Genomic DNA, 25,600 nt, shown 5'->3' on the forward strand with positions numbered 1-25,600 from the left:
AGGCGACCCTATAGCCGCATTCAGCGCACACTCTTCCAAAAAGGCGACAGGCAAGATCACAATGTGCAGCTGCCACACTGACACCAAACCGGGAGAAAACCAGGAAAAAGAAGCAACGAGCTCGCGAAGGCTGTCTGCATAATATGTGTCCTTTTCCCAAGTTGCAGATAGGCTTTATCACGCGTGCACGACGCAAGGAGTTGTTTGCGAAAAATGTGAGGACACCTAAGCCCTTCTCATTAGTAGTGAATGTGAAATCATGAATGTCCAATTGAATGCCACCGAGCGGTCCTTCCCAGGTTTGCACTGTGGCTAATGCTTGCGTTAATGGTCGTTCCGCCCACTGTTTATTGGGAGAGTTGACGATGGTGGATTTTGCTGTCGGCCTCTTCATTCGCTTTCCTGCGTTCTTCCACTCCCTTATTTTGTCGGTGGTGTACTTCCGTGGACGGCCATGTTTCGCTACTGTGGAGGTTGAAGCCACTGACAATGTAGATGCTTCAGACTATGGTGGTATGTGCTGCTCGAGCCAGCAAGCAGCCTGTGGTGTCAATGTTGCATTCCACTGACATGGTGTCGCAACGAATGGGAAGTTGGGCACAATTTTTTTCACTGCTACAGATGCCGCTGACTTTTTCGCTCAATGGTCCATTTGATGCTTTTGCATCAAAAAGCAATCCTTCCGTCACGTTCTCCATTTTTTCTATGTTTATTTCACCTTGTTCATTGTCAATATCTTTGCCATTTTAACCCCTTCAGGCGTCAATTCCATTGATTTAAAACTTACTTTCACCACATTTCTTACGTCTTCAGAATCATAAAAAGCGTACAGCTGCAGAAGTAAGAATTCTAAATTCCTTAGTGAGCTTTTTAAGTTTGCAGACTGTTGGACTCCATGCGTAAACTCACTACAGGAACATGATAGGAGAACATCAACTATTTTATGTCTAGCCATTTGAAAATCATGTCTGATACAACACATTATAAAAAACAATGAACGAAATGAACCAACTACATACAACATAATCACAGCGAGTAAAAATATTTGCCCATCTACCTTCCCCCTCATACTAAAACATTTTTTGAATGTTATTCAAACTTGCAGCACAATTCCAATCAGCATTGTTTCAAGAAGTATGAGACACATTTTAAATATTGCGCTCATCAATGCGATTGCTGTTCATGCCCAACCTTGGCATACACAACTGTGAACACAGCGCCTGAAAGGGTTAAGCTCGTGTTTTATCAGCATCTACGATAAAAAATTTCAGTGGTTGCTATTTTTTGCACATGCGCAACGGTATGCCGGGGGCAGAGGGCTTCCTTGCAATTTTGGTTGTAAGTCAGCGCTCATGTTGTCCATGCCTTTCTTACATTCTGTGCCAGTTTAACTTCTCAATGATGTACCAGCCCAAACATCTACCCATCTGGAATGTGCCCTCCATTTTCCTTCCTCCATTGCCTTGATGCTTCCTGGACGCAGTGATGTCACAGAACACCTATAACGTGATGTTTAGGAGTCTCGCTGCAGTTGATAATGCTCTTCCCATTAGAGGCGTTCCTTACCATGCCATGAAAAGCGTGACAATAAAGGCCACTCTGTTCGTGTGTGCGTGACCTGTGCAAGTTTAGTTAGTAGCAAACATTTACTAATCCCAGAGCATTACTTCGTGCAACACTAATGCTTTGCTACCACTGTAAATGCATGCTTTGCAGGCGACTTTAAAAGGTAAGAGAACGCTAACCTTTTACACTACACCGTTCACAATTTACTGGTTGCCAAATGCGTATTTGATGATTGCATTGTCTGCCCTCCTAAATGTGTTAATTCCTTCATCTGCTTGTCTTAGCTATCTTTTGCTGAATATACCTGCCCACTGTAATGCCACACAAGCGCTGTGGGTACTCCGATAAATAAATAAATAAATAAATAAGAGCCACTTTACATCAGTGTTAAATCGTGAAGTGCCAAATTTAGAGGGCACTTAACGAAAGGGCACAGGATATGAATGCAGGAGCTTCCCTTTTTGAATATTGCACCCAAATTACAGCACCACTGAGACAGCATTACGTCATGGCTTTCAAGTTTATCTTCGTGTTTACGGAACATTTCTATGCAGAAAACTTGCTTAGTCTGTATATTTTTTAATGTCATTTAATATACTTGTTTATCAACAAAGTTTTCCTTAGTCCGCAGCAAACGCTGTCCAAATCCACGTCATCACAGGCAGCTAGTGCAGAACGGCCTATATGTAGTTCAAACAAGGAGAAGGAAAATGGAGGGGCTCAATTTTTGTTAATCATGACCAAGTAAAGCCAGCAGGCAACGAAGCCAATGAAAGCATTGGGGCTATTAGCCGTGGTTGAATTTGAAATGCAAAACATAATGATGAAAAGGGGAAATGAAAGTGGACAAAAATATAACTTGTAGCTGTTGGGGACCGTACTCGCAACCTTCACATTGCGTGAAGGCTGTCAAGGCTTCTCTGGCTTACCAGCTCTGTACGTGTGGTACACCTGTTCAAGAACCATCTAGATTGTCTTGGTATTCTTTAGTGTCCCTTTAAGCTTCAACAAGCAATGACAATTTTGCCCTTATCATGCACTCAACACTACCTAAGAACCTTTTGCTTAGTAGACATTCCATGGTGAACAAGGGATCCTTATGGACCCCAAAAGGTCTTTGTTTTTTAATTTATACTTTGGTCAGTGACCTCCTTCATTTTTAACAATGATTTTACCTGACCAGACAGCATTTCGTTGAACTCTTGACTAAATCTTAGTAATACAATAAAAATTTGGACATTTAATTTTCATTTCAATTTGATGAGTAACTTGGCTAACAGATGTGCCCTGTTAGAAATGAATTGGTGGGAGTTCACTGCACAGCAGTACACTTAATGGCAGATTCATTTAATGCATTCATGTGGATTGAAAGGGAAGCAATGAGTCATCACATTTACCCTCAGTCACCATACTCCAGTATTATAGTTGATAGGAACAATGATTGTATACTGTGCATACCATACACGAATAGTTATGTGTGCACACATGATGCATGCTTATTTGCACACAAGGAACTCGTATTTGCTACAAACAAAATAAAACAATAACCAGGTAACCAAATCAGCAACTGCGGCTAACTGCACATTGTTGACTTTGAGGCGTGTTGTTTTGAACACAACTCTCTTAAAGGACAATTTTGCATCTGCCATCTCAAGCTGACTTCCTTGTTTTGTGTTTCAAAACAGTGTGCCCAAGAGTCAACAAGTACTGGTCACATGACCGTTGGTTAGTGAAAAACTACACGCAAGCTGAAGAAATTTGCATTGACACATGTTTTGAGCGAAACAAACAGAACTTGGCAATAAGGATAACAAGCTGGGTTTGTGTTCAAAGGATGAGTCTTTACATTGAAATGTTTTCTGTCTTTGTGCAATCCCTAAAATGTTCCAATGCAAAAAGGCATCCTTTCAACAGAACTTGAATGCAAACTGAGGAAATGCTACATTCTTGTTAACCAGCAAAAAAAAACAAAAGAAAAGCAAACCGACACTGCAGCCTACGCTGCATGAAGAAAAGTGTGTGACCAGGCTAGTTGGTTGGGTTGCCTATTCAGAGCAGTGGTCAAAATCCGAGTAGCAGCTTGACACACCCACAATGCATGCATTTGCAACATAGCACAACCACAGCGCAAGAGAGATCACTGTTCCGTGAGGTGGCTGCAGGGGGAACAACTTTGGTACTTTGTCGGGATGTTACCAGGGTAACTGTAAATTGAGACGAGAGAGCCCTGTGGCACCAAGAGCACTGCACTGATTATGCTCAAGAAAGTGTTCTACCACAACAGCAATGGGATGAAGACACTGGCTAAGGCATCAGCTCACATTTGTTTGTTGATTGGTGTGCCTTGAAAAGCTGGCCTGACTGGTACAGCAGCTTCCATGTGCCCATCACTTTTCAGCTGAATGAGTAGAGTCAAAGCTGATTTGCAGTAGCAAACCATAATGAAAACATCACTTACATTATTTAATTTAAATCTGCAGAATTAAAATGCAATCAGCAGCAAGTGTCCAGCTATAGCTACACCAACTGCATATATCGAAGTAGCATGCTGCCTGCAATGTGTATGCACATCAAGGCAGTCTTCCTTGGCAATCAAAAGCTGCCCAGCCAAACAGAAGTCCCGAGCAATTGAAATATTCAAAACTTGAGATCGTGTACATAGGCAGAGAAAGTAAGCCAAATCTTTACAGCACTCCAACCTGCTAAGCCAAAACACAATGGGGCATTAAACAAATCAAAATGATGATCACAGACATACAGTTATCAGAAATTGTGTAGCTAAAAACTTACTTGCACTTTGTCCACGAGTTTTAACATCAGAAGGTACTTAGTTTTACCTCCCCCCCCCCCCCGCACATTCTTGTATTGAGCAATATTTTCCTAGCGCAGACACTCAAGCCACTGGGAGATCGTGTGCTTTCTGGAAGTGAACAGAGGTGCTGAGCAAAAAAGAACTGAACAGTGAACAGAACTAGTCAATGCCAGTGCTTATGTGCCCACAGTTGTTTCCATAAGCACAGACAGATGAGTTAAACATGCAGCAGCCCCAGCGCCTGTACTGGTTATCCGTGTATTTAAGGGGCTTCACTAGACCAACAAGTGGCCTTGCTGGAACATTACCACTCGAGACGATACCTAAGTTAACTGTACCTTTGTAAGGCATAGCAGAGTATTTGCTGCTGCAGTATGTGGAAAGCATGAATAAAGGCACTAAAATTGGTCCTCATCTTTTGCCAGTTGTTACCCACTGGGCCGACTGATTCAGCCACAGTAAATGGGACCAGAACGCACAGGCCACTGTCATGCTCCAGTTATAAGACTGATTCTGTAACCTGGCTCCATTGAGTGCACAAAATCACGTGTCATGCTATTTTGGTCAAGCTTGAAAGATACAAAAAAAAGAAGAAGAAAACTGACTGAATGATGCTGTCATAAAACAGGAAAGAAACAGCCAATACCTAGTGACAGCCATCGTGGCACACATCTCAATGAAACTTGCTGCAAAGGAGCCATTCGATTTTTCTTTTCCGAAAAGCTGGGATGGTGAATTTCTATGTACAAAACATAAGGAGAAACATTGGACACATGGGAACCTTTTGTAACACAAAAATAAATAGGTGAAATGGTGAAATGGCCCTTGTGCAATACTGTAGGTGAGTAAGAATAAAAGAAAAAGAAGGAAACCGAAAAACTAGTTGGCAATTAGGTGGCTGCCTTTACAAAACCGCAATTTCTTCACAGAAAACACAAACAATGAAAAGCATGGCATAAGGACCAACAATGGCAACACCCACTTTCTTAAATTAAGATGAATACAGATAAGCTTGTTGCACTGTTTGATGCTGCAGTTACACTGTGCTCATTGGTTCGTCCACATTTTTTGTGCACAGGGAATCAAACGAAAGGCTCCCGTTTCCGTTTTGTCAACCAAGTTGCCCCACAGGTCAGTTCAGCAGGGCACAGTGAAGGAAGTCTGCCACACACACAGTCCGGCACTTTGGCAGTAAGCACTAAGAAGAGAACACTACTGTAAGACCCCACACACATACCTGGCAAAGAAAAGAAAAAAGCTCAGAAAAAATAAGGTGGGGAACAGTTTCTAGGTCACTCACACAGGACATGACATCAAGTTCCCTTGGAGCATGTAGTGCACTTTGAGGGCTTCGCCACCGACAGTTGTCGCAATCAACGTGAAGCCGATGCACTCGGTGCCACATGCTTCACAACTTGCACACCTCCTGCACTGGAGCACCCAAGCACAAATGGCTCACAAAACAATGATGCAGAATGCACAGACCGGCGGCGGAAGCAGAAGCACAGAGAGCAGGTGGGTCACAGTGCTCTCTTGCCCTTGATTTTGTCAATGATGTTGCAGATCTTAAGAGCAGGCCCCAGCTTGAGGCCCATGTACTTCATCATCATGTCACTGTTCAAGAGCAGCAATGCTCTGCCATCAATCTCCTGCAAGTATAGGGGAACAACCTTCATTATCTTAATTGCTGACAAACTACAAGGATAGTGAAGCCAAAATAATGGTAAAAAAGTTGCAACAAGATATTGTGCAGATCCCACGCACTGTGAGAATCGATGTAAGCAAAGCTTTCCATGCTGGATGCTTTGTTTGACGATAATTAGCGGTGATGTTGACGGCTAAAGCTTAATTTCTTCAACGTTAAGGCTAACCCACGAATGGCAAGTTGATGTTACAAGTTACCTTGCGTGCACCACTGCTCTTTGTCTGCACAGTACACAGAACACACAGAAAGAGGTGTTTGCTTGAGGCATTGTTGTGCACCATATTTTATAACCTCTGAGAGGGTTGAGCGTTGTCATTGCCTCACATGGCACATTGCATTGTGGCAGAAGAATTAAACTTGAATTTGATTATGGGGCTGTAGGTGCCAAAACCACATTCGGATTATGAGCTATACCGTAGTGGCAGACTCCGGATTAATTTTGACACCGTGATGTTCTTTAACATGTCCCAAATCTAAGTGCACGTGCGTTTTCTATTTTGCCATTGTCGAAGTGCGGCTGCCGCAATTGGGATCAAATCCTCGACCTGTAACAATGCCATTCGCGCTGGACGGATGGATGGATGGATGTTATGAGCGTCCCTTTTGGAACGGGGAGGTGGGTTGCGCCACCAAGCTCTTGCTATTACACTGCCTAATGTCCTGCCTAGATTTAAAAAAAAGAAAAAAGAAAAAAAAAGCACGAGCTCCCACAACTGAATTTCTTGACCCACTATTGTGAACTTTGCTTTTCGTACGTCTCTGTTTTTCGTCGTTTCCCTACTTTTTCTTCCGCCAATCCTCCAATTGCCTCTGACTAATCTCCTATTGGGGACATGTTTACTTTTCCCCTGCTCTCGCTGAACCCAAGGGCTTCAAGGAGGCCAATGGTGGCTAAATCGACCACTGGGCAGATGTCTTCACATTCGAATAAAACATGCTCCATTGTTTCCCTAGCTTTACCACAGCAAGCACATGCTTCTTCTTCCTTATATCTCACTTTATAGGTGCGTGTTATAAGGCATCGTGATCTCGCCTCGAAAAGTAATGAGCTTCCCTTTGAGTTATCATAAATTGTTTCTTTCCTCATTTTGTTTTTCCAGACACGCTAGCGCTGCTGCGCGGATTTTTTCCGAAGCCGAGAGGGGGCGATCGATTTCTCGCTCACGCGATTTCTGCAGGTGTGTTGGCGACCCTTCACTGTGGAAAAAAAAAAACAGTCAACACAGTCAACGAGCTAAGAGCAACTGCATGTGCAGTGTGCCACAATGCACAAATCGTGCGATACTGGGAAAAGTAAGCCTGCAACACTTTCCAAAAAAGAAAAAAAGGAGGAAGTTTTGGGCAATCAAGCTCCAAATCGAGAAGCAACTGGGCAAAGAAATGGTTGTATGTAGCGAGCACTTCAACAAAGACGACTTGTTCTGGGGCCACTTTGGTGAGCGTAATTGACTGTTGTGCTGCTCTCCATGATTTCATTTGGTTTTTGTGGCGAGCTGATTGTGAATTTTTGCCATAAAGACGAGTTGAAGCCCTTATGAAAGCGGCTGAAGAGAAACACCATGCCTTCGCAAAAGATATTTGCTGTGGTCCCCCGAAGCAAGAGTGAGGCCTCGGGTTGGCCGAAGAAAGGCCTTCATAGATACCGAAGGTAAATTTAAAGGGCCCCTGAAATGGTTCAAGCAAATTTTGTAGCCGCGTAGGGTACAGCTTAAGTAGAACATTCGCACCACAATTTAAGTGAAGCGTTACGTATTAATGGAGCTACAAGCGATTAGAAGTTACCCTCCTCCCTAGCCATGCTTTTCCTCCTCAACTCGTTCGCCGAGCGAGCGGAGCTAAGCTCCGCCTTCACTGGTTCTGCGTCACGATGTGACGTCACATTGTCCATTTCCGGTTGTTTTGGAGCCCGCCCCCCCGCCCGCGCGAGACCTCTTTGCAGCCGCTTGGCCGTCGACCCCAAGCGAGAGCTAACGAAGCAGCGTGCGTTGCAAGCGTTCTGTCATAGCGCCGAACATGTCTTGTATTCCGGTAACCACAGGCAAGCTGGTCATTTTGGCAAATGACTGGAGGCATAAACTCAAGCTGATGAAGGAACTTTAGCGTAGACGTACGTGAGCGGCCTGATCGGTCTGCACGGTCCATACATTTGTTGGCGCAGCGCTTAACCAGCCAAACAAAGCGCTGATATTGCACTAACCAAGTGTAAAACATTTTAAACATTTGTAAAAACAACGTGTTGATGATTACACTCCTGCGAAAAATACACACCAGCAGCAAAGAAGAATACACTTCGTTGCTGCTACTGTGTATGGTTGAGCTCTGTGCCTCCAGGTGGCTGCACCGTGCAGACCATTCACATTTGCCCTTCTGCCAGTTCTCATCTCATGGCTCATCCCGTTACGGCACAGTCAAGCGGCCAGACTCTGTCCCCTTGCGCTTGCGTTTGCCCTAATACCGGAGTCGCGGAACGCTATTGCGTTAGTAATCTTCCCGTGTAAAGTGACGGCCACAAACACGCAAATCCTGGCGCCGATCGGATAGCGGCAGTCCGATGCGCAGCAGCCAGTTCGCTCGTACGCTGCCTTGCAGAAGGACACGATGTCGCAGCTTGACATATTGCCAGTCGCTACGTTTGCGGTCCACAAGGCAATAAAGTCGAATCATAGTGGTCGCGAAAAGACTGAGACTGACTCTGACCGCGGAGCTCTCGTCAAAATGGAGTATGTTGTAACACAAGCAGATGACACTTGCTGTGTGCCGGAAGTGCTTAAGTGTACTGAAAAATTTTTCTTGTGCATTCTCTTTATGTTACTTTCTTTTCATAAAAACAAATTAACTAACATTCCAACTATTACGAAGATCATTTGTTTACCATAAAGTTGGAAAAATTATCGATCACGCGCCCTGGTCAGCCAATCGTATAGCTCGCCCCACTGACGTGGTGTGGGTGATTTTGGTCATATGGGTAGGGGCGGCTTAAAATTCCGTCGAGCAGTGTGCTGCGATCGGCAGCGATGTGCATTTTTAAAACCTTATAATAAATTACACGCGTTACGCGGGGCACTTAGATGCGTCAGTTAATGATCAGAAGGACCTACTCTAACGACTCAGTACGTTTGTAGGAAATCGTCAAAAGCGTTTCAGGGTCCCTTTAAGTAAGCAAGGGTCACTGTTCCTTAAATTTTCTGCCTGCAGTTGTGCTGTTTCGGTAAATACTCTGCGACAGTGCACGGTGCCACGTCACGAGCATTGCAAACTAGGGACCCTATTCCGCAATTGTTCGTAGTCGTTCTGTGTTAGAATGAAACAGGCGGTCAATGCACAAGGTGTTCGCTGCTTTTTTTTACTGTACTGGAACGTATGTACCGACCGGAGATAGTACGGACGCGTTTCTGATTTTGTATTCGTTTTGCTTGGTCTTAAAGCATCTCTTCTATAACAATGTTGCAGGAAACAAGGGCCAGGACTACGTACCTGAAGCGATCATTGATGAAGACTGCGCATGCGAGCTTCTCTACAGCATGCGAAAACTCTGATCGTGCTGGAAACGGGGTGCGCTGGCACGCCTCATCGTCTCGGTCATGTACTCTAAATCGGCACTACTGAAATGTTTCCCTGTTATCTGACATATTTAACAGGCCCTCTGCAACTAAGCCGGTGCATGGAGCCATGTATCTCGTCATGAATGCACACGTTTATTTTAAGCAGCGGCGTGGGGGTACTGCGCTTTGTTTACATTCAAGGGCTATCGATTAACTGCTTGGTGTCAATTCTCGTACATCAAGTATAGATTACAAAACGTAAGGAAAAATAGTGACCTTTACGGCGCCAGTTACATTGCATACTTGAAGTTTTATAGTATACGGTGGGCCTCTTATGGCGCTTGTCTGCAGGTAGAGTGACTCGACCTGGACAGCCGCACTTGTCGTCTCTTGTATTCCACAGCATATTATATGGCCAATGTTAAACGTAGCCTGTCCTTCTACAACACATATCTGTGTTTCCTTAGCAAGGTCAAGGATTGCGCTTAGAGATACCAGAAGCCCGTAGGCCGCCTGCTTCTGGAGATGCGCACACTTTCGCATCACCTCCATCACCTCTATCACTGCCATATTGAAACATTCTCTGCGCTACCTATAGGAGCTGGAAAGCGCAAATAGCCGCAAAGCTAATGCGACGGGCACAAAGGTGTTGATTTGACGGTCGACCGCTTCCGTAGTGTCTACTGGACCCTGTGGTGCACTTTAATTAATGCGGCTCTGCTTCTGCACGCCCTACGTAAGTTGCCTGCTTGACATATTTGCATGGCGTTTATTTTTCAGAAATAGCAGCAATGCACTGTACCGTACCTTGAAGTTAAGCTTATCCTGTGTCCCCGCAACCGCTGTCTTATAGTAGAGGAATTTCCTTGCCTTCTCACATCACCTGCCCCCTCTTTTGTATGGAAACTGCCTCTTCTCCCTCTCCTTCTCCTTTCTACAGTTTTATCTGCGTCCCCTCTGGCCTCGCACGTTAGTAGAAAGGAAAGCACTGCAGTTTCTGCAATGCTTGTGACGAAAGTCACGGATAATAACAGCTGTCAAGCGGCTAATGTGGCAACGCCAGGGAGATCCAGAGGGTATTCTGCACATTCGACGCAGTGGCGTGACAACGAGTTTCTCCTGTTGTCACCTTTCCTTTGACTTGCGTGCTCTGAACCACCCCTCAACGCGGTGTGCACGACAGCAGCAGCCCACAGCAGCAGCAGCAGTGGGAAAGTCGAAGGAAGAGGCAAAGTAGCGATCAACAGCAAACCGCGTGAGGCTCAAATGCAGACTTTCATGCCTTTTGCATTTGCAAAAAAGTAAAAATAAGCTCACTGTACAAGGTAGTGATAGCACTGCCTATTACAGCATCAGCATTCACTGTGAAACTAGCCCTAGCCTGCCAAAAAACAAAAGGGACGCTGGCCCAGGTGAAATATTTTCATGTAGTAGTGATAGGGAAGAACATAGCAACAGAACCGTGAATAACTAAACTAGCTTTTAATTGGGCGAACATGTGCCCACAAAAATGAGGTTACACTCGAAGCACAACTATAGCGGCGAACACAGTCGGCGATCGTCAGAGTCAGGTCTGCTGGTCAAGCGTGTCAGCTTTTATACAGGAGTCATCAAAGGTTGTAGACTAATCGCTAGTGGCTGTGTGTCTTCCAAAAATACACCACAATTCACAGTGCGCCTGAAATCAGATTACACAAGATTCGGTGACAACAGACAATGGATAGAACCCTCTATAACATTCCAGTAAGTTCCTATCACGCGGGCACGTCCTGCGCTTATAGCGATAACCTTTAGTGGGTCAAATGCAGTCCCCTAGAAAAGGATAAATAAGTATGCATGTCAATGCCCCCCTCTTAAAAGCATCGTCCCAATGCTACAGATAGTAAAGTAAAAACAAAGCCAGGCATAATAAAGAAAGAACAACAAAGTAACAAAGTTTCTAAGTTCGTCGGTGGGCGTAGAAAGGCTTAAGACGCACCACTTGGACAACTTTAGGTTGTGCGCAGCATTGCTGCGATTGTGAAATTCTGTCTGGCACGACCTTATAGTCCAGTGCGCCATCACGTCAGATGATCTTATAAGGTACGAAATAGCATCATAACACTGTCTCGCCAAGTCCTCGTTGGCATATAGGAGTCCAGACCCAAACACGGTCACCTGGCTGGTATTCCATGTGGCGTTGCTGATGATTGCTGTGGCGACTGTTGGCCCTCTGCTGGTTCTTCACATGCAGGCAGGCGAGCGGTCGAGCTTCTTCAGTGCGCTGGAGATAGGCGGCGGCATCTAGATACTCTTTGTCGGTGACATGCAGCAGCATGGCATCAAGAGTCATTGTTGGGTTCCTGCTGTAAACTAACTTGAACAGCGTGATCTGCGCTGTTTCTTTCACCGCTGTGTAGTAAGTGAAGGTAATCAGCAGCCATGACGATGTACTTACTTCCAGATGACGACATCGGAAAAGGTCCCAACAAATCCATTCTGACCTGCTGAAATGGTCGGCAAGGGGGCGCGATCGGCTGTAGTAATTCCGCTGGCCTTGTCAGTGGTGTCTTGCATTGCTGACAGTCTCGGCATGTCTTGGCGTAACAGGCGACGTTGGCGGTCAGGCGTGGCCAGTAATACTTCTGCTGTATCCTCGATAGCGTCCAGGAGAATTCGAGATGCCCAGCAGTCGGATCGTCATATAGGGCGCATAGTACTTCTGGATGCAGTGCTAAAGGAACACGAAGGCAGTTCACATGGACTGTTGAGAAGTTCCTCTTTACGAGTAGGTTGTGTAGCAGTGAAAACGAAGACAATCCTCATCTAAGTGCTCTAACGACAACATTGGTGCTGCCTTCCAAATACTCAATGAGGCTTTAGGAAGGCGGTGTCATCCTCATCGTCTTGCGGCGGCAGGTCAACGGGGGCGCGTGATAGGCAGTTGGCATCGGAGTGCTTCCATCCGGATTTGCATACGACGATGATGTCAAATTCCTGGAGTCCAAGACTCCATTGTGCAAGGCATCCTGAAGGGTTCTTTATAAATTTGCCAGCCAGCACAGGGCATGGTGGTCGCTTACGACTTTGAAAGGCCTGCAGTATAGGTAAGGGTAGAATTTTGGGGTGGCCCAAATGATGGCAAGAGTTCTTCCACTTTCGACAGTGACCAGCTAGCATAACCAATGACCCTTTTAAATTCATCTTTCCTATGGACTAGGATGGCACTGAGGCTACAAAGCTACTTGCACCGGTGTAGATTTCAGTGTCTGCTTCTTCGTCGAAGTGGGCGAGCACTGGTGCTGCCCACTTGGTGCAGGTGCTGTTTAAGCTCTTGGAAGGCTTCTGCTTGCAGTGCTTGCCGCTTGAAATCGATGCCTTATTTCGTGAGAAAGGTTATGGCTCGGTGACGTGCGAAAAGTTCTTGGCTAAGTACCTGTAATAAGTACACGAGCCAAGGAGCCTGCGAACTCCCCTTCATGTCTGCTTTCTGTGGGAAGTAAGCGAAAGCAGATGTCTCCTGCGGATCAGGGCACACTCCAGATTCACTGATGATGTGGCCCAAGAACAGAAGCTCACCGTAAGTGAAGCAGTCCTTTTCTGCCTTCAGGGTGAGCCCCGATGGCTTTATCGCCTCTAGTACTGACCCAAGCCGCCTAAGGTGATCGTCGAAATTACCGGCAAAGACAATGACGCTATCCAAGTAGACGAGACAGGTCTGCCACTTCAACCCTGCTAACACCGTGTGCATCAGGCACTGGAATGTTGCAGGCACTGAGCACAGTCCGAATGGCATGACCTTGAACTCATAGAGGCCATCTGGCATGATGAAGGTAGTCTTTGCGCGATACCTACCATTGATTTCTATTTGACAGTAGGCAGTCTTGAGGTCCATTGATGATAAGTATTTAACGTCGTACAGCTGAACCAATGCGTCGTCTATCCTTGGGAGGGGGTATATTTCCTTCTTTGTGATCTTGTTTAGTCAACGATAATCGATGCAGAAACACGAGGTTCCATCCTATTTCTTCACCAAGACTACAGGAGGTGACCACAGGCTTTTTGACGGCTGGACAATCTCGTTGCGTAGCATTTCATTGACTTGCTGCCTTATAGCTTCACATTCTCACGTCAAAACTCGTTAAGGGCTCTGGCGGAGGGTCCAGCACACTCTTTGGTTATTATGTGATGCTTTGCAACTGGTGTTTGTTGAATCCTCGATGACATCGAAATGCAGTCTTTGTACCGTTGGTGAAGAATTCTGAGCTATTGCTGCTTACTCATGGGGAGACTTGGATATATGTTGAAGCCTGGTTTGGGAACTATGGTCATCATGGTGGATGCAGCAGAATCCAAGAGGTCAAACACATGATGCAAGATGCAACATAGCTATGTCTGCAACAAGATGCAGACATAGCGACTGTGCTTCAAGGTATTCATGCAAAACTCGAAAGCCTCATGAAACTAAAGGACACAGTAGAAAAAATTGAGCACGCAGTGGAAGTGATGTCAGATAAATATGACGAAGTTCTGGTACATATGCGTAATCATGACAAAGAAATATCGCATCTAAAGAAACGAATTGAATCAATTCAATTTCAAGACCGTGCAACTGAAAAACAACAGATAACTCAAAATCTAAACAATCTTGAATGGCAAACCAGAAAATTAAATCTCGAGTTACATGGCATACCTGTCAGTGAAAACGAAGATTTATTGTAAAAAATTAATGAAGTGGCAGCGGAGCTTCACATTCCAAAAATAACTAAATGTAACATTGTTGCTTTGCACAGGCTTCCAGCACCTAAAGATAAGATACCAGGTATTATAGCACATTTTGCAAGAAAGGATTTGAAGGCTCAGTTTTTAAGAAAAAAAAAAACAGAACTCAACCAGTCAGAAATGTGCTGCATTCAGGAAAACTTGAAGAAACAAAGCAGGGTGTTGCTTGAGGTAACCAGGCAATGGGCTAAAGTGCATGATTTCAGATATGCCTGGCATCGGAACAGCAAAGTTTTTGTCCACCAGAAAGATGGAACAACAGTACATCATGTAAGATTAGCAAGGAGGACTTATCCAAGATTAAATAGACTTAAATTTCTTTTTTTTTCCTTATTATGGCCTCAAACAAAGATTAAATTACACCATCCGAGTTTAAAGATGTTTGTGGTCTGGAATATGCCAATTCACTTAAGCTGTTTCTCCTCAAGGCCCAGTCAGCTAAGAACAAATCCTCTCAGTTCGAAATGTTGTTCAGCAACCTTGATTTCGCTTTTGACATCATTATGCTTACGAAGACACGGTACACAGAAGCTAATGCATTATGCTTACCCTCTTACAACACATATTTGTTGAACCGAACTACTCTCGTGGAGGAGGCGTGGCAATGATGGTGAAGAAACGTCTTGTCTGTGACCAAGTGCCGAATTTTTCTTGCGTGCATGAAGACTATGAAATCCTGTGTTTGGCGGTCGACAAAAAACTAGTAGGCGTAGTATACCGGCCTCCGAGCGGGAATGTGCAAAAGCTTTTTGGTATTTCTAGATTCTTTGTTCACTTTTTCAAATGAAAATAAGCTGTCTGTGATCACTAGCGGAGATTTTAACATTAATGTGCTTGAAGATCTGCCTGCAAAACGGAATTCGAACAACTAATTAAAGCCTATGGATGTATGAATGTCATTAATAAGCCTACTAGAATTACTCCCACATCTTCTTCACTGCTTGATTTGTTTATAACAAACTTGCATGCATCTAATATGAAGGCTGGAATAATGTGCACATATATAAGTGATCACTTCGGTATATATATGTGCTTAGATAAACATATGCATAGAACAAAACCCACACAGCAATAGTACTTTCAAGACCTTTCATTAACGAATATGGACCTTTCCAAATTACAAATTTCTTGTGTAGATTTGCGAATTGTGCTGCACGAGACAGATGCTGAAAGTGCATTTAATATATTTTTGAGTGTTTCTAGATATATATAATAAATTTTTTCCCTAAAAAGTCTTTTCGAAGCCAAAGAAGATACGTAAGCCATAAATTACAAAAGAACTTCTCAGCCAGATTGACATTAGAGATAAACTGTAAGCAAAATTCATGGCCACATGCGACCCAGATATATAAAAACATTTAAAGTGTTCCGCAATAAATTAACGAAGGAGATTAGAGCTGCCAGAAATGATTACATTTGCAATTTCTTTCAGAGTTCTGCAGGAAAGACAAATGAAATATGGGAAAAACTAAATGCAGTTCTAAATCGCCACAGAAACTTTAGCTTTGTTACAAAGATTGAGCGTAACAATGAAGAGATCACAGGCGCTAGTTTAGCAGATGAAATTAACAAATACTTTGTTGAACTTAAAGTAGATTGTCTGACTGAAGGGGCACGGTTACATCAGAACTAAAAACCAGGAATCCCTTTTTTTAGTCCTGTAATAGAGCCTGATGTTATTTCGGTGTTCCGAGGACTAAATAACAGTAAAAGCAGAGACGCAAACGGTATAAAAGTTGCACCTGTTAAACATGTAATTGAACTAATTTCACTGTGCCTAACGCACATATTTAATCTGTGTTTTTTACAGGAAGTGTTTCCAAAGTGATTGCAGGTTGCTAGGGTGACAGTGCTCTATAAAAAAGGTGATAAGAATGACATTGGAAATTACAGACTCGTGTCCATACTCCTTATTTTCTCTAAAGGGCTGGAAAAAGTAATTTACGCCAAAATAATGAATTTCTGCGATAAATACAGTATAGTCTCCAAGTCACAATTTGGCTTCCGTAAACACAGGTCGACGGAACAGGCTTTACTGGAGCAGAAAGAATTTATTTTAAACTCCTTTGGAAAAAGAGAAGTAGCCTTGGGTGTTTTTGTAGACTTCACACAAGCGTTTGATTTTCTTGAACATTCGATCTTACTCGAAAAATGATATACATATGGAATCCGTGGTAATGCACTAGTACTTTTAGCATCTTGTTTAGAAAATCGACAACAATATGTCTACTTTAATGGTTTCTCTTCAGACAAAAAAACAATAACATCAGGAGTATCGCAGGGAAGTATCCTTGGACCACTTTTATTTAATATCTATTTGAATGACATCATATGTATTAATTTGAACATTAAACATATCATTTATGCCGATGACATGACTAGGCTTTTCTCAGCTGCATGTCCGAATGACCTAATTTCTGAAGCAAATAGCTCACTATCACGTTTGCTTGAGTGGTCAAGTGCTAACGCATTAAAAATAAGCACGGCCAAGATGAAAGCCATACTTTTCCGTCTGAGGAATAAGAGCGTTTTTATAAATACAGATCTTTTGTTAGGGGATTCAAAAATAGAAATACTACATGCATTCAAAACTCTTGGCGTTGTGTTCAATGAGAACTTAACGTGGGAAGGCTATGTGGAACGTGTTGTTTCTAAGATTTCAAGTGTCGTAGGAGTTACGTACATTAATAAAGAGATGCTGTCTGAGCAGGTGAAGGTTATTCTTTACAATACATTATTTCTTTCATACATGTATTAGTTACGCACATTTAGTTTGGGGAACTACGACTGTTATAAATTTACGTAAAATTCTTACAATGCAGAAAAGAATGTTGCGACATGTTCTCGGTGTTCCTCGAGATGACCCATTTCTGTCTTTGTATGAAAAGTTGGAAATTATGAAAATTACTCACATGTATCCATGCCGCCTGTGTTAACATATAAAAAGGATGTAAAAGAAAACAAACTTTCTCTCAGCTTTAGCTTCTTATCAAAGAAAACTCCTTTATATGATACACATAATAGGGAAGTTTGGAACGTTGAGACGTGTAGAACTACCTAGATGAAAAGAAAACTGCCAGAATTATTGAATTTTTGTCACAGACACGCTATACAGCTAGAAAATACATCAAAACAGCAATTTAAATAGTTTTTTTCTGCCTTAGGCGTATTTCCCTGAACACTGTTATTGTTTGTGTAAATTGGTATGCATATCATAGATTTCTGTTTGTCTTTGATATGTTTCCTGAACTCCTTTTTTTTATTGTGAAATTTACTGATGAATGTTCGTGATATACCATTATGCAGATGTTAGTGAGCCATTGTTATGTGTATGGGTGTTTACATATGTCTTCCAGCAGTGTCCTGTAAATATAAAGCCATTACTACAGTTGCATGTTCACACATTTGGGAATGTGCATATTTATATGCCACAAAGATGCTTGTAGCGACAGGTATTATTTTTGTTTAATAAAATAATTTGCTTTCATTTCTTGTGGGTAGCAGAAATGCCTGCCTTTATGGAATGTATTTTTCTTCCTTTGAGGGAAGGGGGGGGGGAACTAGTCAAGCTGTCCGTTTCAGCTTTTTTTACCTTACCTCCCCCATCACGTTGATGGAAAAAAATAAAGGTTATTATTATTATTATTATTATTATTATTATTATTATTATTAAACAAGCTCTTTCTGCGATAGCCCCGACAATGCCACACTGATGGTGTTTTTCCCCAGGCGATTAATCTCAGCCACCTCTATGATTTCGCATGTCATCTGACTTTTATGTCTGGCAACAACCATGCAGTTACTGAACATCGGCTGACAACCACAATCCCAGCATTCCAACCACTTTTTGCATGTATGCGGAATTGCATGCACAATCTTCTCTGTGCATTCCACGTACTGGTTCCAGTGGTACTTCATGCCTCACATAGCAATGCCAGCTTGTGGGCTGCCGGAAAAACCACTTTCACCCCAACATGGCCCGACATCTTTTTTTACGCAATGCGAGATGCAATGAGTGTACGGTATTACAGCCGTCTTCCTACACTGGCTCCCCTCACTCTCAGACAACAGCTCTGTGCTGTGCCCATATCTCTTGATGGCTCGCAGTAAAGAACCTGCAATAGATACAATGGCAGAGCCCGGATATCCTGCTTGCTGAAGCCAACCAACCTAAGTCTGAAAGCAATCTTGCACCACGTCTAGTAAGTAGTATGAAAATTTTCTTTGTCACAGAAAATTGTGCTCACAATTGTCGAAGCACAGTTGTTGCAGATAAACTGATGAAGGCAGCAAAAAAGATTGACTTGGTGCCAAGAAAAGAAGTACTGGCTCCCAGCATCCAACTTTGGCACCATACTATGCAGAGACAACGGACGGATAAAGGTCTTGGCCACATAACTTTATCAAAGGGCCTATCCAGGGTTTCTGCTGTCAGGTGAGTCATGTATGTACACTTCTGTGATTTTGCATGTTCAACATTTTCGCCTTTAGCAATACCAGGGGTGATCTTTTCGCATAAACAGTATCTTATCCTAGACATTTTGCTTACTTTTCTGACCAACTTCTAACATTGCAGCTAATTTTTGTTGTACGTTATTTTCATTATAATGAAGAAATTGTACAGAAAGTTCAGGATATATAGATGTGTGGTTTATAAGGCTTGTCCGAGATACTAAGCGACTGATGCACATATAAAAAATTATACGCTATGCCTCATTAATGCACAATGCTTTTAAAATATTTGAGAAACTTATTAAAGCAAAGCTTTCTTTCCCTACCTCCCTGTGATTCAGCCTGCCATGGTCACCTGCCTCACCCAGTAAAAGCTGTCACTTAATCCTTTGAGGGTCGATTTTTTTTCCATATGCGACTGCCCAGGGTCAATTTTCTTATTGCAGATTACAATTCTCTTTAGGGAAATATTGATTCGTCAACAGCTTCCGGAAATTCTGACAGCTCGCTCCAAACTTTGGCAACACCGGCAACGGCTTCGTCGCATTCATCGGAATTTACAGTCATCACCGAGCACGCGGAAGCCGGTACGGCTGAAGCAATTTCGGATGAACCACTCGTAAATGGCCGTGCGTATGCGTCGGGCGCCACGCGCATCGGGTCGCAAGTTTGGCCATTTTAGCCCTTATCTCCCCCTTACTCTTCAAGATTGTGTTGAGAGTGCTCCTCAGAATCTTGCACGCTGCAGGGACATCCGACTTCTCACCACGTTCGACCCTACTTAGGATTTCGAGCTTCATCGATGAAAGCTGAATTCTGCCGCTTCATCACAGCGACACTGAAGGAGAAGGCCCACAAGGCGCACACACAATGAACCAGAAAAGCAGCGAGACAACTTCCACTTTCGCCATCTTGCACAACGCGAGCACAAGAGCCTCCGATTCGCTGTCTGAGCAACCACTACGGACGGGCCAGGATAATTTTTTGTGGGGGGGTGTCGATGGCTCGTCTGAGGCAGCGTGGTCACGGTAGGGAGAGTGGTTGGATGGAGCCGCGTCACTGTGTTTCCCCGCCACAGCGAGGGAAAGCCAACTTCTGGGGGCACTTTTCCACTGCTTGATGTTCAATATATAGAGTCGCTGCTATTTTTGTCCGATGTAAGCATAATTTTTGCTATATATACTCATTGTAACTATACTGTGTCCAGAAATTGTTCGATATATAGAATAATTCGATGTAAACAGGTTCGATATAGTCAGGTTTGACTGTAGACGCACGGGAGCAAACTAGTTCTAAAACAAACCATGCAACGAAAACCAAGAGAAGGAGGCGTGCGAAAAAAATTCCCTGTATTACCACGTAGTGGCAGCACATGACAAAAAAAAAAATTTAGGAAATTGCCATGCTTTTTAAACATACAGACGACACCGTAAATATATGGCATCGACCATTTTTGAACTTGTTCACGGTATTTACGTCATTGACCTGTAAAGGGTTAATAAAATATTCAAAATAAAATAGTCTCAAACGCGATTCTCACAGCGAAGCAACCTGATGCCATATGTTTTCAGCCATGAGCTTTGACCCGTGCTTTGAATCGTATAGCAACAAAATACTTATAAATGTGAGAGCTCACACTCTTTTAACTGAAATGAAAGTAATTTTTTGCCTGATAAACAAGCGCTCAGGGCTGTGCCATCTGTCATTCACAGTCAGACTTTTGAAATGCTAATTGGGAAGTCCTGTCTTCTTGCATGAACCACGAGTCCAGTAGGGCAAGTCTGGCAGCTCGTTGCGATCAAAGTGGACATTGTGCAGGTGACATCAACGGTCAGTTTACAACTCGGGGTGGGTCCACACAAGGTGGTGCAGGATAGAACAAGCAGATATGCTGATCTCCAAATCAACAGTTTAAGTGGGACAAAAGTTGTTGCAGTTGGTACTGTGCACCATAAAAGCCTTTTTTTTTGTGGTGCATAAAAATTAAGGTGCTGTGTTGCGTTGCATGGTCCAGCTCGTCATGTCCTGTGCTACAACACATTTTAACGCAGCAGGGTCTGCCCCTGTTTGTAACAGTGACAATTTGGGTGCACATTTGTTGCAAAAATCTGCTACATCTCTCTTTTCATGATACATTGTTTTCGCTTGCCGGCTCAAATGCTTCGTTAGCACCGGCTTCGAATGGGCGAGATCAGCATGATGTTTTAATACTGAACAAATTCTACAGTCATGACGTTATAAATGTTTTGTTCTATGTGGAAAGGAACTGGCTCTTATGTGCTGCATGTCTATCATACGCAGGTGTGGCATAGCCAACGAGGCAAAGGCATTACAGCAGTATGAAGAAGCATTGAGAAACACAGACCAGGATGTCCAACTTCAGTGTGCCGGGCTTTTTGTTAATGGGGGGCATTCATGACTCGGCGTGTCACCAGACGCCATTGTCTACAATCCATCTGAAGATCACCCATGGGGATGCATCAAAGTGAACTGCCCATATAGCTTAAAGGATGCTAAGAAACTTATGACAGCCAGGAACGCTTGTGTAGATTTCGACAATCTGCAGCACCCTCCTTTGAAAGTGGAACACCCATACTTTGCCCAAGTGATAGGTCGAATGGGTGCAACAGAGTTAACATGGGCAGATTTTGTCATTTATTTGTATAACTTTTTGTGTGTGCAAATAATCAAGTTTGACAAGGATGTTTGGTAACAAATGAAAGTCAAGCTGGATGAATTTTACTTTGTGACCCTTCCGCCATACTATGGCAGGAAAATGTAGAGTCTCTTTGCACAGTGGTGCAGAAATAGCAAATTTTGAGACTGAATAAAATAGTACCAGAAGTGAATTGAAGTTAATACTTTTCAAGTGTGGGATAACCATCAGGCTAGCATGCACATCTAAATATGCACTAAGAAAGCTGGCTAGATTGTACAGGTGCAGCAGATAGGCAAAAATGGGGTATCCACAGCAGTTATGCATCGCCTGCTGCTTAGCACCTGCACTGCCTGGAGAAATACTGAGCCAACCATGCACTTTTCTAGAAAACTTTAACGTGAACGGTATGGTACAGCAGCACGTTAACTAATTCAAACCGTGCTTGGGAACTGAACTGATCAAATGATTCTGACACGTTTGACTAGTCTTTAGTAAACAACTGAAATAACAGTGGCTTGAGATGCCCTTCATGACAATAAGCAGCAATGATTCAAGGTACTGCCAAGTCCATCATACTTTTAAAATGAGCTTAAACTCCATAATACATAACAGAACGTTAAAGTGCATGCGACAGAAAAGGGAAAATAAGTTTATTTTCAGTGTCTTTGAACACACTCAACAACATGCATTTGTATGGAAAAACAGTTTTTTGTTCGGTGAATAACAAGAATAATGCTGCTGCCTTTCCACAAATTTCACATTTGCTGCCTATTGGCTCATTCATGGTCGCTCACTATTGTGGTCTGTAGGTTGCTCAACAGAGTACACACTGACCAGATCTGGATGATTATAGGGCCGAGAGAGAAGGGGGAATTATTTTGTCGAAGATGTAAGTCTTGATGCGCTGTATTCTCCTCTCGATGTGAATGCACAGAGATGCAATAGCTGCTGTTTCTTGTACTTCTGCAACACTGAATTGCCCTTTTGTCAGAAATGGTGGCAAGTTCAGCCCAACACCAATCTTTTCGAATAAATCATTGATTTTTAAGCCTCTGTCTGCCATCACAGTGTCTCCTGCATGAAAGTTCCTCTCTAAAAAGCCACTTTTAGTTGCAAGTTCTCTTTCTGAGATAGATCCCATGTGGAGGTCGGAGACAAAGCTAACCAGTCCATTAGGTTAAATTCCTACGAGTCCTTGAAAGTGTTGGCTGACTTGTATGATAAGTTCCTGATTGGAGAACCATAGAGCTTGATGCTTCTCATTATATTTCATTTGCGTCAATAATTACACATGTTATGGGATGTTTTAGCTTGAATTCTTCAGGCATACTTGAATCGACATCTCGTGGTAGCCATCATGGCATGTCTCCACTTTTCGTGCAACCAATTAATTCAGGTTGCAAATATTCTTGACACTGTGCTTGGAGAAATGTAAAAGTGTGCCAAGGGCATGTGGAAGAGGCCTACCCGCAGCTTGACAAGAGTAAACAAGAGTTGGTTTTCTTGGGAGAGCTTGTGCTGGTGGCCCCGCACTTCCGTGGGGGTGCATGGGCTAGTTAGTGCCCGCACTTTTTGGAGCTAGAAGTTGTAGCAGTTTCTTGAAGTGTCCATATTTGGCAGCCCAGTGTAAAACTGAATAATGCTGTCATCAGCTTGAAATCTTTCAATGCAAAATTTCTATTTCTGTTCATTTGCATGTGACAAATTTCCCTTCAGCTTTTCAACTGTAGCCATGTACTCGATCATGTGTTGTTTGCTCATATGTGTGAGAGATGGTTTCTTCCTCTGCTCGTGAAGCTACATCCTTGTTTTGGCAAGCAAGTCGGTGCAATTTTTCAGCTCTTGGGACTGCTTTGCTAGACTTCTCTCTTTAGTTTCATTAGCACAGCACTGCAGTTCTCGTGTTCTTTGGATTGCTTTTTCAGTCAAAGAAGCTCTGCTGTTTTTCTTTCAGTTGCTGTCGCACTCAAACAAGTTCTTGTCGACAGGAGCAACAGTCTTTTTCCTTGCAACATGCAAATGTTTTCAGGTGCTGCACGGTCTATTGTTGAGCCGGGACACTGGTGGTCTGCATTTTCTGCATCTTCACCTGAAGGTGCAAGATCCATATGAGCAAGCTCACTATTGTCTCAGAGGTTTCTTTCTTGCAAATGTTTTGTAGGATGGGGCAGGGAAACAACCTTTGAGAAAGGGAAAGCTGAAGGCACCATACTGTCCCTCAAATACCATCCCACTTGCTACATTTGGTACAAAGTCATGAAGTGTGAAGCTTGGAGCACTTTTGTCGTTCGTCCCAGGGTAATTTATTCCTGGGTCCCCCCTAATTACGTGCATCCACTTGCAACGCAGCATCTTGCCTGTGGGGAACTTGTGGAATGGGACCTGGAGCAGCAATTTCTTTAATCAATGGTAAATAAACTGCAAAATACGCATGTAACATCATACCTATCGGTACATGCATGCGGAGTTGACTAATCCAGTAAAATGTCAAATCATGGTTAACGTTCTTTTAACAAACTTTGATCATGTTAAAATTGCATATAGAGTGACATACAAACGGTTCTTGCTGCTTGAAGCCTACCTCTGACAGCATTTACACATCTCAAATATGTTTCTGGGTAGTGCTAAAAAAAAGCGGCAGATTTCTGTGACTAGGCAAGCTGAAGAGGCACCATAAACAAGGCGTTATTGTTATTATCTTTCTCTCCCCATTGCACGCTTTCAATCGCCAACCAGCCTCTTTACTTCTGTTAGCTTTGGGACAAAACATGCTGCTGCACTTTCTCGTGATGAAGCGCTGCCCTTTTCAGCGCACGTGCTTGTTACGTTGCTTTAACGTCGCAACAACATGCCTACAAAGCATAGCACTTCCACGACTATACTGTAGCCGACCAATTTTTATTTTACAGACCTGGAGGGGCCGAAAAATAGTCCGAATAAAATGACAGTCTGAAAAATCTGTGAGTTGCAAAATCGAACTTTATTCCAGCTAAACTGGACTGAAAAAGTCGCAGATGGTCCTTTGTTTTAAATTCCTGCTTTTTGTAACGTCTGCTTGCATCTGTGCAATCGTCATGTTCTCGTCATACACACTAGACAACAATATTAGAGCGTTGACGACATCTTGTGTTGATGGTTGCGAGCAGCCAGAGGTGTTGTCGTCAGAGTTCGAGTTGCTTTGCGGGGGTGCGATCATCTGGCATACGATCTCGTCGTCCAAGCTCCGCGCACAACTCTATGCTGTTGTTGATCGTGGCAAACTCGCGAAAACAGCAGTGGGAAGGTCCATCCCACTGCTGCGCAAGTCAGCAATCAGCTGCTTGCTGTGTCAATGTCTTCAGTGGTGCCGTTTGCCTCTTCGGTCACGGGCGCATCCAGCATGCCTAAAACAATTTTCAATCGTTGAAGGCTGAAGAGCCTTCCAGGCATCCACTAGCATGTCGAGTGCCAAGAACAGGTTAATGAAGCATGTCTTCCCGTTGTCAAAGCACATGAGTGTGCAGCCAAGTAAACGGGCCCAATAGTGCACCTTGAGGTTTTTAATGACCCCTTTGTCCATCGGCTCGAGCACACTCGTATTCGGCGGCAAGAATTCAAGACGAATAGCTTGCAGGTTGTTTACGACGGCGTGCGCCCCACAGTTGTCTACGACTATTACCACTTGCCTCTTCTGGCGCTCAATGCTAAAACACCCGGTCCAGACGGCGGACGTAGTCTTCAAACAAGCTTTGTGTAATCCAGGCCTTTGTATTGCTGCTGTACCACACAGGCAGGTTCGTCGCACCCAGGTTTCTCGCCTTCCCTATCACTAGATGGGGCAGCTTCTCGGTGCGTAATTGCGTTTGCCCCGACCATGACAGTTACCCTCTTCTTATTATGCTTCTCACCAGTGCAGGCCTCATAAGTAAAGGAAAGTGAACAGTCCAGCAGCATTTTGAAGAATAGGCCTGTCTCGTCACAACTAAAGGTGCCTGCAGGAGCATATCCTTGTAACAGAGCCTTCAACTTACCCGTTCAGTAATTCATGACACTAGATTGATCCACGGCACCGCTCTACCCGCAAACTTTCTTGAAATAGACTCCGTGCCTTTTTTTTAAACCCA

The 25,600-nt window shown here is 43.5% G+C and overlaps 1 protein-coding gene across 4 annotated transcripts in view; it reads right to left on the bottom strand.

Annotated features, from left to right (window-relative positions):
* Window positions 1-922: 922 nt before the first annotated feature.
* Scm (Polycomb protein Scm) overlaps window positions 923-25,600 on the bottom strand; it is a 298,625-nt gene continuing 273,947 nt past the window's right edge. For all 4 annotated transcript variants that reach the window (XM_055066831.2, XM_050172273.3, XM_055066833.2 and 1 more), the window contains one exon: window positions 923-6,027. In XM_055066831.2, the coding sequence (XP_054922806.2) occupies window positions 5,899-6,027 (129 nt within the window). In that variant the 3' untranslated portion in view covers window positions 923-5,898. The remainder of the gene's footprint in view (window positions 6,028-25,600) is intronic.

The sequence above is a fragment of the Dermacentor andersoni genome, chromosome 6, assembly GCF_023375885.2.
Source record: "Dermacentor andersoni chromosome 6, qqDerAnde1_hic_scaffold, whole genome shotgun sequence".
Lineage (NCBI taxonomy): Eukaryota > Metazoa > Arthropoda > Arachnida > Ixodida > Ixodidae > Dermacentor > Dermacentor andersoni.